The 18,695-nt window shown below is 35.2% G+C and overlaps 1 protein-coding gene across 4 annotated transcripts in view; it reads right to left on the bottom strand.

Annotated features, from left to right (window-relative positions):
- The window catches only part of UPF2 (UPF2 regulator of nonsense mediated mRNA decay), a 128,440-nt gene that overhangs the window by 24,591 nt on the left and 85,154 nt on the right, over positions 1–18,695 (bottom strand). For all 4 annotated transcript variants that reach the window (XM_066384626.1, XM_066384624.1, XM_066384625.1 and 1 more), the window contains exons 11-16: positions 17,518–17,634; positions 13,324–13,509; positions 11,284–11,487; positions 10,299–10,574; positions 7,797–7,980; positions 1,841–1,980 (exon numbers count right to left, since the gene is read on the bottom strand). In XM_066384626.1, coding sequence (XP_066240723.1) covers positions 1,841–1,980; positions 7,797–7,980; positions 10,299–10,574; positions 11,284–11,487; positions 13,324–13,509; positions 17,518–17,634 — 1,107 coding nt within the window. The remainder of the gene's footprint in view (positions 1–1,840; positions 1,981–7,796; positions 7,981–10,298; positions 10,575–11,283; positions 11,488–13,323; positions 13,510–17,517; positions 17,635–18,695) is intronic.

Below are 18,695 nucleotides of genomic sequence, written 5' to 3'. Positions count from 1 at the left end.
ATACACACCTTAATATTAAGCTTTTTTCTTTTTTTAGCGAGAGCAAGACAGAGAGGGACAGACAGCCAGGAAGGGAAAGAGATGAGAAGCATCAACTCATAGTTGTGGCTCCTTAGTTGTTCACTAATTGCTCTCTCATATGTGACTTGACCCGGGGGCTCCAGTTGAGCCAGTAACCGCTCGCTTTAGCCAGTGACCTTGGGCTCAAGCCAGCGACCTTGGGCTTCAAGCCAGCGGCTTTTAGGCTCAAAACCAGCGATCATGGGGTCATGTCTATAATCCCACACTCAAGCTAGCACCCCCATGCTCAAGCTGGCACCCCACACTCAAGCTGGTGAGCCCATGCTCAGGCTGGTGACCTCAGGGTTTTAAACCTGAGTCCTGCCCTGGCCGGTTGGCTCAGCGGTAGAGCGTCGGCCTGGCGTGCGGAGGACCCGGGTTTGATTCCCGGCCAGGGCACACGGGAGAGGCGCCCATTTGCTTCTCCACCCCTCCGCCGCGCTTTCCTCTCTGTCTCTCTCTTCCCCTCCTGCAGCCAGGGCTCCATAGGAGCAAAGATGGCCCGGGCGCTGGGCATGGCTCTGTGGCCTCTGCCTCAGGCGCTAGAGTGGCTCTGGTCGCAACATGGCGACGCCCAGGATGGGCAGAGCGTCGCCCCTGGTGGGCGTGCCGGGTGGATCCCGGTCGGGCGCATGCAGGAGTCTGTCTGACTATCTCTCCCTGTTTCCAGCTTCAGAAAAATGGAAAAATAAATAAAAATAAATAAATAAATAAACCTGAGTCCTCAGTGTCCTGGGCTGATGTTCTACTCACTGCGCCACTGCCTGGTCAGGCTACTTTTTAGTTTTTAACTTTTAATTTAAATATATATATAAATAGACACAGAATAGTTTCATGAGCCTTAGTTACTTATTTCACAACTGAACAACTATTGGCTCATAGTCAGTTTATAGTTTCTTCTAAATCCCTAATTTATTCAACAGTCAACCTCAAGATCATGAAGCAAATCTCAGACATTCTATTATTTCAGTTGGAACTTTTAAAATTTATTCAGGTTTAAAAGATAAAAGGAAAAAAAATTAAAACTATTAGTTTAAACCATATGAAAATGATATTTTGATAAGTCTGAAATAGTAGAAAAGCAATTTCATATGGTTTAGCCTAACAGAATTGTAAAAACAACAGGGTATGTTATCATGGTGCATGATAATTTTCAGATTTCATATACCATTGTATCTGAGAAAAATAAAGTTCATTACATCAGTTAATTCTGTTTTCATAAAACACGCAGGTTAAAAGTCCATATTCAAAAGTGAGATTAAGATACACAGGAGATCAATTTTTTCCTTCAAATTGCTTATTAAATATAAATCCTAACCATAATACTGGATACATGTCACTATACATATGTCCACAGACAATACAGCGCTGAAAGCAAACTCGAACATAAACCATGGAATTTGGCGGATGATGATGTGTCACTGCAGGTTCATCAATGTACCAGATGCACCGCTCTGTACAGGATCAGAACATGGAGGCCTGTGCATGTCTGGGGGTATGGGATGCAAAAGAAATCTTTGTACCCACCCCTCAATTTTGCAACAAACCTAAAACAACTCTAAAACAGTCTTAAAAATAATAATTCTATGATCAGCATTTACTTAGAAAATATCCTTAATTAATCAAAATATTTTATAATGGACATTTAAATATTAATTACATTTACTATAATAAAACTGAAGGGTAGATTTTATTTTATAAAGAAAATCTTGGCTTACATAATCAAAATCAAAATACTCTTGTACAAATGTACCTATTTGCTATAAATAAAAGTTATCACCTCTTCTTCAGGTTCATTTACTTCACTCTCATTTCCAGATTGTTCTTCTGTTTCAGCTCCTCCTTCTTCTTCTTCTTCATCTTCTTCAAGATTTTCTCCTTCTGTCATAGAATCTTTTGAATCTTTGTCATTTACTAGGCCTTGAAATGAGAAAAAGCAGGAAAATACATTTAAAAAGATAAAAGCAAATTTTCTATATTACACCATTTCATTTAAAAGTATGTAGTAAGAAAATTCAACAGCCATTTTCCAAAACAAAATACTATTTTTTGAGAAACAAAAAATGAAACAGAACTTCATTTTAAATTGATAAATTTCTCAAGTCACTAGCTAAAAAGAAAAAATACATATAAACATTTTTTTCCTTTTCTTTTCATAGAGCTTCAAACTGTTTATCTCAGTCTCAAAAACAAAGGCAAAGGCAGCGCTGAAGGCGCTGTCTCAGCATGTAAGATGCACTTCAGTCCCACTTTTTAATCAAGTAGTTCAAGAATCTATAAAAACTCAAAGATGTAAAATTATGTCATTTTAATGGAGAAGTCACATTTGGCTACAGTTTGAATATCTGCAAACTAAGACTAAGGGAAGGCAAACGATTCGGTGACACACCTAGCAGTAATAGCATTCTCCTTCTATGGGAACTGTCTGGCTTGGGTTTGCTTCCATCTCCCCACATTCATTCACATTTCACTGTCTACTCAATTCTTCCTATCATGGGAATTTCAAACTACTCTTTCTACTTTCAAAAGGCACAGAGTATGGCCTCATCTGATCTGACTCTTTCCCATGCTTTCTCCCAACCCTTCGGCTACAGTGAGGTCAGACTCTTTGTCATTAAAGCACACTACCTTGTGATCTTGCTCATCAATACTCTTCTCAACATAAAATTCATTCCTTTCCCCACTACTTGCTTCTAAAGCAATTGGAGAATTTACCATAACACTTTTACATTTAAGGTATACCATGTAGTATTTTTCAAATGATTTCACAAATGTTACATTAGATTTAGAGGACCCTTAAAGACAAAGAATTTGTTTCATACATATATTCAAAATTTAGCAGAGGCCATATATTGCTAAATACACAGTAGGTATTTAATAAATAGTTGTTTATCACAGTATCTTGAACAATTAGAGCAGAAAGCTTTACTAGTGATGTGATTTTACTCTTCCACTTTATGAAAAATACTGAAGCCCAGTTTGAATAATACAGCCAATTAAAGTAAAAAATTACTCCAGTGCTCTAAGTCTAAGCAACAAATTAAAAACTGACAAAAATATGGAAGTACAGAGTGATTAAAGTAGGTACATTCAAGTCTGGAATAAAAAAAAATTGAGAAGATGGATGAAGCTCAGAAGGATCCATACTAAATGGAAAACAATACTGAGAAAAAAGTTGGTGTCTCAGATTTATATTCCATTAACTTAAATATTTTCTACCTATTATTTATTAGTTTTTATAGATACAAACAGATTTTATATCTACAAATTTTACTTATAGGGACTTGAAGAAACAAATATTGAACAGTTATTTAAGTTACCAAAAGCAAAAAAAATGAAAGTCAGGATCATATAAACCTAAGCATTTCAGGAAAAATGTCAGTGGTGATAAATTCATGACATGAGATACTATCAAATGCTTGTTATATCCACTTAAAATATGCATCATGGGGAGAACTATATATATCGTGTAAGTAGCTTTGTTTGGATAGCCATACTTCTAATTTTTAAGGAAAATACTATTTCTAACATACTTTTATTTATATTGCAAGTTAGTTTCAAAAACAATTTATAAACATTATAGTTTGCATTTGCTAAATTACTTAACTATCCAGTGACCGACCCATAAATCTCTGTCAATCTAAAATAATGCAGATAAAAATATATAGACATAAAAAAAGAGATGACAAAATGTAAACTCTACACCAGTAGTCGGCAAATTCATTAGTCAACAGAGCCAAATATCAACAGTACAATGATTGAAATTTCTTTTGAGAGCCAAATTTTTTAAATTTAAACTATATAGGTAGGTACATTCCATATCGAGTAGTGCCCACACGTGGTATTTTGTGGAAGATTCACACTCAAGGGGCGAAGAGCCGCAGTTTGCCAACCAGGGCTCTAGACAGTAAATTATTTAAAGGTGTCAGAATTAAGTGTACTCGGGACAGAAATCAAACATTGCTATCTTAATTTTGAACTGCTTGGTGCCACAGTTGTCCTACTCATAACAGAGATGGTAATAATTATAATACTTTCATATTGTGTTTTAATTTATATTTCTCTGTCTACTAGACACATTGAGCATTTTCCCCATATACTTAACATGTCAGAAAGAACAGTCTTTGAATTCTGGCTGCTTAACCTAGTGTTTTGTTTTGAGCTTTACTCATCTGTCAAATACCAGTAGTATTACCTTTCTCTACCCTTCTGGCAAATAGTTCTCAATAAAAACATCAACTCTTCCCTATCCTACCTTATTTGATTATATCATATTAATTTTTCTATTGGGGTGTTCTATTTTATTATCAATTTTCCTGTGCCCTTTATGTAAGCACTAATACCCTGACAAGAAAACTATTTTCATATTAATTTTTAGGTGAGAGGAAGGGGAGATATAGAGACAGACTCCTGCATGTGTCCCAACTGGGATCAACTCAGTGATCCTGTCTGGGGCCAATGCTCAAATCACCCAAGCTTTTGTCAATGCCCAGGGCCAATGCTTGAAACAACTGAGCCACTGGCTGCAGGAGGAGAAGAGAGAGAAAGAAGAACGGGAAAAGCAGATGGTCGCTTCTCTTGTGTGCCCTGAGAATTGAACCAGGCTAACACAATATCCACTGAGCCAACTGGCCAGGGCAAATGTTTTATTAAGTTTTAAACACCCAAATCTGTCTAGATATGTGCTTTCTTCTATCATTTTAAAATTTAGAAAAATTAACACCTCTGCAGGTCTATTTTTAACTTTTAAAAAGTAAATATTTAACTCTTTAATCCACCTAGAGTTTGACAATGTAAGATGTAGTTCTCTATCAATTTTTGTTCTAAATGCTCACCTATTGCCCTTATCCTATCTATAACATTTCTAGTTTATCATGCACTAAATTTTTTTTTTAAGCCATTGACTCACGCACTTTATTTTTTTCCAATTGATTTAAGAAAGAGAAAAGCATTAACTCCTTGTTCCACTTAGTTGTTCCATTTAGTTGTGCACTCACTGCTTCTCGTATGTACCCTGTCTGGGGATCCAATCTGTGACCTGGGCACACTGGAACGACGCTCTATCCACTAGGCACCTGACCAGGGCTACACTAAAGTGTTTTGTATTTAACTGGGGCAAGTTTGGGCCTTTTATTCTATGCTACTGATTTTATTTCTAATTTATGAAATATACTCTCGGTTTTTAATATAATTTATTTTTGTCTTATTTATTTTTTTGTGTGATGGAGACAGAGAAAGAGAGAGGGACAGACAGGAACAGACAGACAGACAGTAAGGGAGAGAGAAGCATCAATTCTTCATTGCGGCAACTTAATTGTTCACTGACTGCTTTCTCTTATGTGCCTTGACTGGGAAGCTACAGCAGAGTGGAGTGACCTCCTTGCTCAAGCCAGTGACCTTGGGCTTCAAGCCAGCAACCCCAGGCTCAAGCTGATGAGCCTGCACTCAAGCCAGATGACCCCGTACTCAAGCCAGAGACCTCAGGGTTTCGAACTTGGGTCCTCTTTGTCCCAGTCCAATGCTCTATCCACTGTACCACTGCCTGGTCAGGCTGTCATCTTTTCTTTTCCACTTTTATTTCCTTCTTTTCTGTCCCTTTTATAATACTATTTAGAACTTCCAAACCACAATTAAATAATAATACTTATCACCATTTTAATTTTGTTTTTAAATTTAAAGAGAATGTCCTTGGGTGTAATTCTATGTATACTAAAAAAATTAAAATGCACACAAAAGTAACACAAGAATGTGATTTAGAGTGGTGCAATATTGGAAATAATCTAAGTGTCAAACAACAAAATTAAGTATTATCTAGGGAAAAATCCAGTTATAAAACTGTGAAAACATGTGAAAAAAATTTAATAGAAAAAATATATCAAAACGTTAACAAATAATTATTCTTAAATATGGAATATTAATGATTTTTGTCTTCTTGGTATTTTTTTGAAACTTCTGCCACACATATCTGCTACTTTTAATATTAATAAAAATGATTTTAAACATAATTACAAGGAAAGTGTTTAGTGTTTTCTCATTAACTATTATGCTAGCATTGGGTTGCTATAAAACTGAGATAATGAATTTGCTATGTGCTTGAACACAAAATTCTATCAAAGGCTCTTGATACTATATTATCTCCTGAGTTTAATCAACAGGAAACAAACTTAATATAACTGATAATATAAGCAGATCTCCCTGATGTTAGACTCTAAAGCAGGATGAAAATGGGACAACTTCATAGCATAATGAGTCTAAGTTGGCAGCATCTTAATTTCATTTGCACATGGTGACCAATTTTTCCCTTTCCATATTCTAAATAAGGACAGACTCCTTAAGACAGGCAGCCTGAAGTACTTTAACCCTATAGTCTATAAAGAATAAAACACACTGCTCTCTTTATTACTTACTTTTATTGATTTTAAAGAGAGGAAGGGAGAGAGTGAGAGAGACAGGAACATCAATCTGTTTCTGTATGTGCCTTGACCAGGGATCAAACCAGCAATCTCTGTACTTCAGGACGATGCTCTAACCAACGGAGCTATCCAGCCAGGACCACAGTGCTCCCTTTACTGCTAACAAACTGGATGTCAAACTAGTACTATACAGAGTGTCATTCATAAAGGTCTTTGAGAAACAACACTCAGACTCAATTGTTTCAAAGCATATAAAGTACCTAAGTGAAATGAGTAAGTAGATAAGCACTTTGTTTAAAATGATCATTTTATACAGGAAAAGATAGATATGCCTTTATGGACTGAGTAGTAAGAAAAATTAATAGTTGCATAATCATCAGCACCTTTGAAATTAATGCTCAAATAGATAATAGCAATCATATTCTCCAAAAGAGAATTTACCTTTGGAGAAAGAAATAATACTAATATGCTGGATGTAATATGAAAAAAGTAGTTTTAGAGGAAAAGAAATCACCACAAAAAGTAGTTCTTCAGATATGCAATATAATAAATTTATGCAATTAGCATAACTAGTGAAGATTTCTTACCTTCACTAGTTATGCTAATGACAGACTTAGGGCTCCCAAGTGCTAGCAGGATTACTAGCTTAATGGCTGGAAAACATAGATCACTTTGAAATAACTAAAATGAAACATGGTAGCAACTATTTGCAAGTAAACCAGATTACCAAGGTTACACATTGTTTCATTTATTTTTACTGACACAGTACCCTTGGGAGAGCTATCAAGAGCTACCTCTTCTTCCACAACAATCTCAGGACACTAAGCACATAAACAGACCAGTCAGCACACTTCTCATATTTTCTCTAGTCCTTAGAAATCGAGCCAACTCTCCCAGTAAATAAGGTCATATCCTGTAGAACTGCTTCAAATTTCTAATAGGTACTCCCCTTCTATAGTTTCTAGTCTACATTGTTTTAGGAAATGCTTGTTGAAATTATATACTATGTTATAAGAGTTGCTCTAATTAAAAGTAAATTTTGTATTAGCAACGAAAAATTCTAAAATTAAGACAGACCAATAGGATTGTGTTTTTCCATCACTGTCACTGTCTTCAAGTCTTACATGACTATTTACCTCCACTTTGGGATTCAATAAAATCAAAAAGTATGTCTCCAGGTATTACTTAATACTACTATATTATGTAACACTCTATCAAAATGGAAAGTACACAAAAGTAAACTCTGATAACATTACAAAGTAAAATTCTAAAAACAATCTGCCAGATAGCACCTTCATTTTCTCTCTATAATTAATTGCTTACCTAGTTTTATTAAGAATTCTTGTTCCAAGTCGTGTACCTGCCTGATGGATTCTTCCAGAGAATTACAGAGTTTGAGCTTTGGTCTTAGCAGTTCTAGTGTGTCACTGATCATGTAATCTATGTCAATAGGAAATGGATGATCTTTTGTCCAAACCTCCAAACTTTTCTTCCACCAAACATAACGCTGATAACAAATAAAAAATAAATTTAGCTATAAGATATTAATAACAAAAATATTTTAAAATAATCTGTATGTGATATCACTTAGTTATAATAACTAAGTTAAAAAGTTGTACAAAACAGCTACCATTTTTATTAATGGTCAACAGCAATAATCCTAATTCCAATTATTTCCCTCTGTCTACAGTTTCTAAGCCATTTGGTGACTTGAATCTAAACATTATTTTATTATAATTGTCATAATCTTGTTAAAAGAACAAATTATAAATAAAATACCAAATGAATTTCCAGGTAGTAAAACAAGTCTGAAAACCCACTCCCAAACAGGGTTTAAATATTAAATTTTACAAAAACAACTAGATCCTCAAAGCCATAGTTTTGATAAATGCTCATTATTTTCCCAATGCTACCTACTCTGATTTTTAAAAAGGTCAATTAAAATATCTGAAGTTATGGTTTTTTAACATATAAAAGTCATTAATCAACAATCATTTACTGAACACCTGTTGTGTATATGGCACTGTTAGAGATTTTCCCTCTCTTCTCTTATCCTCTTAACATTAACTAAAGAGCACAAGCCAAGAATTTACTTGTATATAAACAGGTATTCCTCTGGATGCTTCACTCTTCTTCCCCAGTTTGTTCAAGGTCCCTTGCTACTCAAAAGTGTGGACCTCAACTGGGAGCTTGTTAGAAATGCAGACTCTTAGTCCCCCATCCTAGACCAACAGAATCATAATTTGCAATTTCACACTATCCCCAGGTGATGTGTATGTACATTAAAGTTTAGAAGCACTGCTATGGTTCTTTCTACCTGGCCTTCCAATACATAACTGTTTGCTATGTGTTCTGGGCAGAACACACTGATCTCATCCACAGGCCTCACTTCTTACTCCTATTCTCCTAGGTTTATTACCTTTCCCCCAGGTTTATTATCCCTGCTGCACATTTCTGCCTGTTAATCAGTGTGGAAAATGCTTTTGCCTCTTTCTGCTCTTGGGAAGTTTGGGATAGCTTCCTTTTTCTCCACTTAGGATGTCAGATTGAATGCTAATAAGGATTCTCTTCTCAGAGAGATTCTACTTTAGGATGCTGATAATGATGGCTAACAAACTTTGCAGCAAAACTCTGGTTTTCAGTACAGGCAGTCTCCAACCTACGACAGTCCTTAGAGACAACAGGAAATCTGATTTTCAATGTGCAATCCTCCTCCCTATGGTAGGAGAAAGTTAACAAACTGCTCTTCGCAAAGAGTATTTACCTCCACTTAACACCAGCCACTATGTGGATGCATTTTTGATGCCTCCAGTTACAAATTTATTTTCATCACTGGATGAATAAAAACAACACTAACACTAGTGATCACATAGAACTGAATGGTACCATTGGTACTTTATTTCAGTAACATCTGGACAATTCAATTGTGAGCTGTTCCTCCTCATCAGTATTTACAGTATTTTACAGGAAATAGTGATTGGGTTCCGAACAACCAATCTACAAAGTTAACTTTTGGAACACCAACTTTATACAAGTTGTAGAAATGTCTCTGTATTTGTAGATGATTTATTGTATTGATTTGAGAGAGAGAGAGAGAGAGAAGGAGAGAGAAAGGGAGACAGAGAGACAGGAACATTGATCTGCTCCTATATGGGCCCCGACCAGGAATGGAACCGGCAAGCTCTGCACTTTGGGACAATGCTCAAGCTATCTGGCGAGGACTTGTATCTGAATTTCATTTATACTATACTTATCCTAAATCAGAAGCCTACATAAATAACTAAAATTAAGATATGGAAAGCACAACCCAAGAGTTTACCAATGAATGAACAAATATTTCTTCCTGTGTTAAAAATAACATATTTTCTCCAGTGTTTTACTTTAAAGAAAGATCGTTTAGAAACCAAGAATTTTAGATGTAAAACCAGAAGACAGATAAGTGAGAATGTATATGTAAAAATCACAAGTAATTTAATTCATATTACTGTACTAAATTCATAAATTACTATACCAAATACTATAATTAATAAATTACTATACCAAATTCATAAAGTATACCAAAATAATTCCTAAAATTAACAATCAACCATAAAAGTTACAAGGCAAAAAAAAAAAAAGTTACAAGGCAATCAGAATGTTTACATGCTAAAATTCATCAAAATTTTAAATTCTCTATAGCATCCATGCAGGAAGAATAAATCAAATCTAGTCTAATTATGAACATATGTTCATATGATATATGAATGCTAATGTATCTGCTTGGATACTTTTTTAACAGAAGCAATTTATTAAATGATGCCAGTCTGCATTTTTCAACTTATATACCTGAAAATATACAAGGAAGCAATCAAGTTTTCGTTTACTGGAACCTCTGTCAAAGTACTGGCCACAGGTATCCAAAATAGTGCACACTAGCCTAATTCTGAAAAGGTGCTCAGGAGGATCCAGTGAACTTGGAGAGCCATCAGAATTAACACCAAATGAAGTAAAAGAATAAAGAGTTCTAAAAATAACAGCTGATTCCACCATTCGGTAATTATAAAGTTCCCCTAAGAACTTCGCACTGCTGATACGTCTCTGATTAAATTTAGGTTGATTAACCTAAAAGAAAAACAAAAAGAGATTTGCATTAAAGAATAATAATGAGTTAAAAAGTGGTGAAATTCCCCCGTCACTGACAATATCAATTACTAAAAGAACACTGAATAGAGAAAAAATAATGGGTTCTTTTCCTTCTTTTCTAATAAGGTGGTCACTTGTATACTTTTTCTCCTTCTAGAAAATGGCTATCTATAAAATGTTTTAATTAAAAATAACAAATATTAAATTTAGTATTAAGCTATCATTAAATGAATTGACAGTCCATAAAACAAGATGCAATTCACCCTACATAACCTATTTTCTCTATAATCCATGAATTAAGAAAACAATAAGCCCACAGAAAGGGATCTGCTTAGAGTCTTATTAAATGATTACCAATTTTCCTAATTAATAAATTTATAATCCTATAACATGAGTCCCAATAGTAACCCAGAAATAATAAAAATGTACTATCTCCTTCCAAAATAAGCTTAACTGGACTTGAGACAGAGGTAAAATAAACCCCAGTATTAGCTTGAGAGAAGCCTAGGAAATCTAGTACCTTAGGGTTTAGTAAGAAACCACTGATTCTAAAGAAGTAATAGTAAACAAAACCATATGGGGAGGAAAGGAAGGTCTTCAAATTATTATTTTTTAATAAAAGGATTTAAAAGTTGTTTAAATTCCCCCAAAACTCCAATTTGACAACTTTAAAGAGGGTCCTTGTTACCTCCATTCCTAATCGAATATCTTCTAACACTCCATCTACAACATGGATTCCAACATCCTCTTGGTAGAGCACTAGTCCTGCTAAAAGGTTGGCCACACAGTGAATACTATTATATTTCACATTCCAGATGTTTATCATACAACAAATAACATAGTCTTTCACTTCTTGGTCCTGCCAGGGCAACTTTCGCATCTGTCTCAAAACCTTCACAAGAAGAATTTTAAGTTAGTAAGTCAAGCACATAATAGTAGTCCAATATACCCAATAATATAAAAATTTTATTATGATCATGCAGATAAAGAACTTTTGAAATAGGAAATACTTTAGAGATCTTCTATCGGTTTTTGTACTTTATAAATTAAACATGAAAATTTTCTAATTATTGGAAAAACGTATTTATATTTTTCCTACATCTTTCCATAATGCTCCCAAATTTCCTAGAGTTTCTAGGTCTTCAATCAAGCTAAGAATATACACTTATATACGAAGACCTCTGAAAAAAATATTCAACGCTTACAAAGAATGTTTTCTCCTGTGCATTACTTATGTAAATAACCTTAGACACTTCTTTTAAGAAATCAAAAATTTCCAATATATAAATAAACCCAAGGTGAACTGGTTAAAAGATCACTTACGATGGAAAACACAGCATCAAGACTGACATTACACAGTGTCTTGTTTCCCCGTGTGTAAAAGGGGGGATAATAAAAGCACTTCAGTTTGATTGAAGAATTAGACAAGTAAAAACATGTAAAGCATGTAGGAGAGTCTCTGGCACATTTTAAGTACCCCATAAAAGTTAGCTATTACTATTTCAAAAATTCTGCTAATGAGATAATCAGTACAGCTCTACCTAAAAAGTTCTCTCCATTTTTTGTATGGTGAGGGAAAAGGCTCTACTGGCAGACCGCAAAGTATTCCTTCATCTCTACACCCACAATCCATCTTTTAAGCACTAAATATGCTCTCATATGAGCTTTACTGGAAATTATAATGTCTCAACTGCATAAATAGTCTATATTTTTAAAACTTTTAGTCAATTCTAAACAGCTGTCAAAATCCTTGCTGTTTTAAACTACTATTTTTCTGACTCTCTGAAAGCTGGTTTCAATTTATACAGCCACATTATCATTCTTATTACCCTTTACACCACCCATATATTAATTACTCCATGCCTTTTATCCTCCCCATAAGTTTTCTCTGTCCAGAGTTAATTTATTATTTTCCTAAAAATAAAAAAGTTCTACACTGTATGGTTTCAACTTTTAGAATTAACCAAGAGATGTTTTGTTCAACACATCTTACTTAAAAGTGAAGTTTCTAACAAGGTAACTACAGTACCTAAGATCACAGATTTGTGGTTCTTCAGTTTTTCTGGAAAGTGACCCCTGCCAAGAATCTAAAGAAAACTACAGACCTTCTCTCCAGAAAAATACAGACAGCCCCAGAATTCAAAATTATGAAATTTCAGAAGGCCATGGGCCTCCTAAAGCCCATTCAAGGTTAAGATCTCAAGCAAAATATTTAAAGACAAATTCATTACAGAATACCAGAGACAAAGTAAGTTTCAAATATATATACACCATCAAAATTCAAGTTGGAGGAATTACCATTTTAATAAGAGTAAGAAGTTATTATCAAAACAGAAAAACAAAACATATATCCCCATATATTATGTATCATGAGAATCCATTACTTCTTAGGATAACTTGTATAAAGTCGATCATAATGGCTCCTAAACTTCACTACTGGCACTTTAATAGCTCTGCTTCAAATTCTCCATTTATAAAATGTTAATAATGTAAGATACTTGCATTCCTTATCTATACTTTGTGGGGCACTGAAGCAATTTGTAAACAAACTGATCTAGGAAAACTATTATATATGTCCCTGACTTAAAACAATTTCATGCACAGGCTAGAAGTGTACTGCTTTGAAATCTATTATCATTAGGATGAAAAAGAATTAATTTAGTTGAATATTACATAACTATTTCAAATCTCAAGTTGACCATTATTCCATGCTTCCATTAAGATTTACCTTCTCAGTGGTAACCTTAGATAGATCTTTGTACAAAAGTTTCCGGACATATTCCTGAAGAGGTGGACGTTTCTTTTTCACTGTTTTTTCAGCTGGAGGTGGGTTGCAGTAGTAATATGCATTCTCCACCATTGTGACATATCTTGCATCAAGATGCATTGCTTGTTTCTTTCTCATCATTTGTTCCTAAAATAAAAACTCTGCATTGGTCAAAATACTTTAATTTTAAGGTTCCTTTATTCCTAAAAAAACTTCTATTTGTGATAAGGTTTCAAGAGAAAGGGCTAGAAAAAAAATCACTAGGTATTTCTAAGAGTGTGCAAGCACAGTAATTATTATACCACTAATCATTTGTTTAGAACTAAGTAACTGCTTGGTCATAGGCCTTGACAATAAAACTCAGAGAATTTTGCTACAAATGTTACTCTGCCAAACTACATGACTCTAAGTACAACAAGGTTCATATATATGAGTGACTGAAATTGAAGACCAAAAATATGAATAAAGGGGTGACTCTGGCTATTCCACATACAACTGAGAAAAATTTTACTCTCAGAGCTTGTGCCATTCAATACTGTACCAGATAAATCTGACCTATCTCTAAAGCAGGGGTCAGGAACCTTTTTGGCTGAGAGAGCCATGAACGCCACATATTTTAAAATGTAATTCTGTGAGAGCCATACAATGACCTGTGAACCATGAACATGAGCGGTAGGAAATGAATGGATTGTAATACCTGGGAATGTTTTATATATATATATTTTTTGCATTTTTTTTTTCTGAAGCTGGAAACGGAGAGACAGTCAGACAGACTCCCGCATGCGCCCGACAGGGATCCACCCGGCACGCCCACCATGGGGCGAAGCTCTGCCCACCAGGGGGGCGATGCTCTGCCCATCCTGGGGGTCGCCATGTTGCGACCAGAGCCACTCTAGCGCCTGAGGCAGAGGCCACAGAGCCATCCCCAGCGCCCAGGCCATCTTTGCTCCAATGGAGCCTTGGCTGCGGGAGGGGAAGAGAGAGAGAGGAAGGCGCGATGGAGGGGTGGAGAAGCAAATGTACGCTTCTCCTGTGTGCCCTGGCCGGGAATCGAACCCGGGTCCTCCGCACGCTAGGCCGACGCTCTACCGCTGAGCCAACCGGCCAGGGCTGTTTTATATTTTTAACGTTATTATTTTTTTATTAAAGATTTGTCTGCGAGCCAGATGGAGCCATCAAAAGAGCCACATCTGACTCGCAAGCCATAGGTTCCCGACCCCTGCTCTAAAGACAAGAATACAAAAAAACCCCAAGGTCTTATATGGTGTCCAGGGGCCTCAGCATCAACTCAGAAAAGGTGACTGAAAACCATAGATCTAGTCAATCATCATCTAAGCTTTAACCTTTCTCAAGCTGACATTTGGATGAGGTAATTCTTTGCTGTGGGAGAATGAGGGCTTTCTTGTGCATTTTACGATGTTTTATGTTAACTTTGACCTCTACCCACTAGATACCAGCTGAGAATCACTGCCTAGCTGAAGATCTTCAAATAGCACTCCTAATTCTTAAAACAGCATCATACTAAACATTAAGATTACTGAATTTATTTAGTCATTCAACAAACATTTTACTTGGCACTTACTATGTGCTAAGCATTATTCCAGGTGCTGGAACTCACTAGTGAATAAGAAAGACATGATTCCTACGTAACAGTCTGACATAGGAAGACAAAATAAACAAGTCAACAAATAAACCAGCAATCTTTTAAATCAGTGGTAATCAACCTGGTCCCTACCGCCCACTAGTGGGCATTCCAGATGGGTGGTAGCGGAGCAACCAAAGTGTAAATAAAAAGATAGATTTAACTATAGTAAGTTGTTTTATAAAGATTTATTCTGCCAAACTTAGCAAATATCTGACATAAAGTACTTGGTAAGTAATTATTATTATATGCTTTAACTTGCTGTAACTCTGCTTTATAAATTTTATAAAGTAAAGTTACTTCCCTACTTTATAAATCACCATTACTGTGGAACCGGTGGGTGGTTAGAAAATTTTACTACTAACAGAGATACAAAAGTGGGTGGTAGGTATAAAAAGGTTGACTACCACGGTTTTAAATAATAATTGTGATCAGTGGTATAAAGGAAAATAATAAGGCACTAAGAGAGAGAGTCACGAGGACCCTACTTTAGGTAGGGTGGATAAGGGATAGCCTCCTAAGAAAGTGATATCTAAGTTATGATCAGAAAGACAAGGAAAGATTGACAAAAGCCCTGGGGAGAGCATTCACTGCAGAAGAGCAGAGGCTTGAGGAGAGTTATATGTTACAGAAACTAAAGGAAGGCCAGGTGATCACAGGAAATTGCATGAGATGAGATTTAAGTGTGGGGAGAACTAGGTAATACCAGACTCTGCAGACATGGTAAAAACTTTGGGTTTTAAGTGTGTAAGCAAACTGCTGGTAAAGCACTCAGGGCTCTTGATTCATCTAGTGTGTTGCCTGCCTCTCCAGTCTTATTTGTAGCTGCTTGACACAATGTGTCTTCCTTCTCTGCCTTTCAGATTCAGATTAGTCTTGAATATAAACACGATTCTTCCAGGAAATGTTTCCTGACATACTCAGACTAGTTAAGTGTCTAGAACTTCTATCTACATCCATAATACCCTAGGCTTACCATATTATTATTGCCTTTCCCACCATGTATTCCAATTGCCTATTTACTCTTCTGACTTATTAAGATTCCATGAAAGCATGGACTATCTCTTTCATCTTTACATCCCAAGGGTTTGACATAAGAGTTTGTACTTGGTGAATAATATAAAGCTGTTAAGGAAGGTATTTACTAACTCATCAGTCTGGCTCAAGTACCTCTCCTTGAGCTCATAATATTCTCTTCATACTTCTATTAAAGCACTTAGCAACACTGTATTAGAATTAGCTAGATGTGGACCACTTTGAGGATGGCAACTGTATCTCATTCTTTGTACCATTCCTCTTAAGCAGCTATAACATGCCTGATATATAGAACTTACAAAAATATTAAATGATAAATAAACAAGGCTCCTATCCAGACAACAAGAGAATCAATGATAAAGGCTAGCTTCTTTTGCTACTATGCAAGAGAATAAATGATGGACTGAACCAAGAATCCAGACAGGCAGAAAGGACTTTGCTTTTCAACAACGCAATGTTCATCCATACCACCACAATAAGTATATATTTTCCATCATAAAAAATATTGAGAATTCAATGCTGTAAATAAAAAGTGGGCATTAAAAACTAAACTTTCCTAGCATCTCTATTAATTTTTTATTTAATTAAATTTATTGTGGTAACATTGATTAATATCATTATATTGTATAAATTTCAACTAATACATTTTTCTATGCAATGTCTCATTTAGCCTTAGCAATATGAACCAAAGAGGAGGAAGAGTTTTCTCTTTGTTACAGTAACAATCTGAACTTGAAATAGCTATTATATGTTTAATGTGATATAAACACGGAGAAAAATCAATTCCGTTTGATGGCTTTCACATTAATATTTCCCTTTAGGAGAAATAAATTCTCACATTTTCTTCATTTTTAGATATCACTGGCAGAGTATACAGGCCCACAACTGGATTCTAAAAAAAAAAATTACATATCTAGAAAAAATAGTACAATCACGACTTGTAACAACACTGATGACAGAGTATGCCCAGGAACTCCTAAACCAGAGAGCTCTTTTGAACATGAACACCAACCCCTACTCCTCTCTACCAAAGGCTATAAGCAAATGCATGGATATTTTCAATAAGCATAACAACTTAATTGCTTAATAAACTTGATGGTCATTTCAGCATCCTAACTAATTTAAGAAATAACTTATTTTTCATTTCAAAATTTAATTTTGTATGTCTTTATAATTTATGTGCTTATGACACATCAACCTAATGCAATAGAAAGAGTACCTGCTCATTTGCATCATGTCAAAAGTTATTTTTTGGTTAAATTTAATCCCCCTTTAAAACATTGTTAACTCAACGGCAGCCAAGTAAGAAAAATTCCAACAGCTCTCCAGGAATGGCAGCTCATATGTATGGGATGTTCTAGTTGAGGCAGAAATATTCATATTTATATGGCAGAGCAAGATAGCAGGCATTGGTCAATGCTTATAACCCTGAAGTAATCAAGAACCTCAATCTCTTGCTAGGATTCTCAAGCCCTTACCAAAAGTACACTGGTCCTCAGGTGTGATTCTGGAGATCTGAAAAGAAATCTTCCACATGTTTCCAGTAGGGTGCATGCCATTTCAATATGGTGATGAGAAAAGTCTGATAGAAGCATCTGTAATAACAATCATAATAAAAAAAAAACCCACAAGGACACTACTTCAATCCTATTAGAGAAAAAAAATATTGTACTTCTAATGTGTGTAACAACTTAAAAAATGTCAGTATAAAAAACAAAAGCTGGTCTGTTTAGTTTAACAATTTCACTGCTAGGCATCTTTTGTGTTTTGCCATAAAAATTTTATTTAAAATCTTCAATATATTTAATGTCTTTCGTTTTAGAAGGCTATATGGAAATTAATATCAAAGTCCTTTCTAAATGTATTACTAAATGCCACATATTTAAATTCATCACATATATAACTAACATTTTCTAAATGATTATGTTTTGGTTTAAATAACATTTACTTTTATAATTCTGACCACAAAAAACTTACTGTATGAATTTTAAAACAACAAATCACCACAACATTTTTTCAAAAGAGTTTATTTATTGATTTTACAGAGAAAGAAGAGGAAAGGGATCAAGAAGTATCAAGTCATAGTTGCTTCACTTTAGTTGTTCACTGATTGCTTATATGTGCCTTAAATGGGCAAGCCCAGGGTTTTGAACCAGCAACCTCAGCATTCAAGGTCAATGCTCTACCCACTGAGCCACCATAGGCCAGGCCATCACCATAATATTTTAGTAATATTTAGCCTCCCAATCTTTTTCTATCTATATTTTCTGAACCAAAATAGGTTCAGACATATCACATTATTTAATATCTTGGGGGTTTTTTTGAGCAGGGAACAGTAACATGACTATTTTTCATGTCCTTATTTACCCTACTTTGGCATGATTTAAAAGGTACAGAATACTGTATAATATAAACTATACTGCCTGACCTGTGGTGGCGCAGTGGATAAAGCGCCGACCTGGAAATGCTGAGGTCGCTGGTTCGAAACCCTGGGCTTGCCTGGTCAGGGCACATATGGGAGTTGATGCTTCCAGCTCCTCCCCCCCTTCTCTCCCTCTGTCTCTCCTCTCTCTCTATATCTCCCTCTCCTCTCTAAAATGAATAAAATAAAAAAAAGAAACTCTAAAACCAAAATATAAACTATACTAAAACTTAA

The sequence above is a fragment of the Saccopteryx leptura genome, chromosome 5 (genome assembly GCF_036850995.1).
Source record: "Saccopteryx leptura isolate mSacLep1 chromosome 5, mSacLep1_pri_phased_curated, whole genome shotgun sequence".
Classification (NCBI taxonomy): domain Eukaryota; kingdom Metazoa; phylum Chordata; class Mammalia; order Chiroptera; family Emballonuridae; genus Saccopteryx; species Saccopteryx leptura.
Note: the sequence above shows the minus strand (reverse complement) of the source record. Positions and strands in the feature narration are given on the sequence as shown.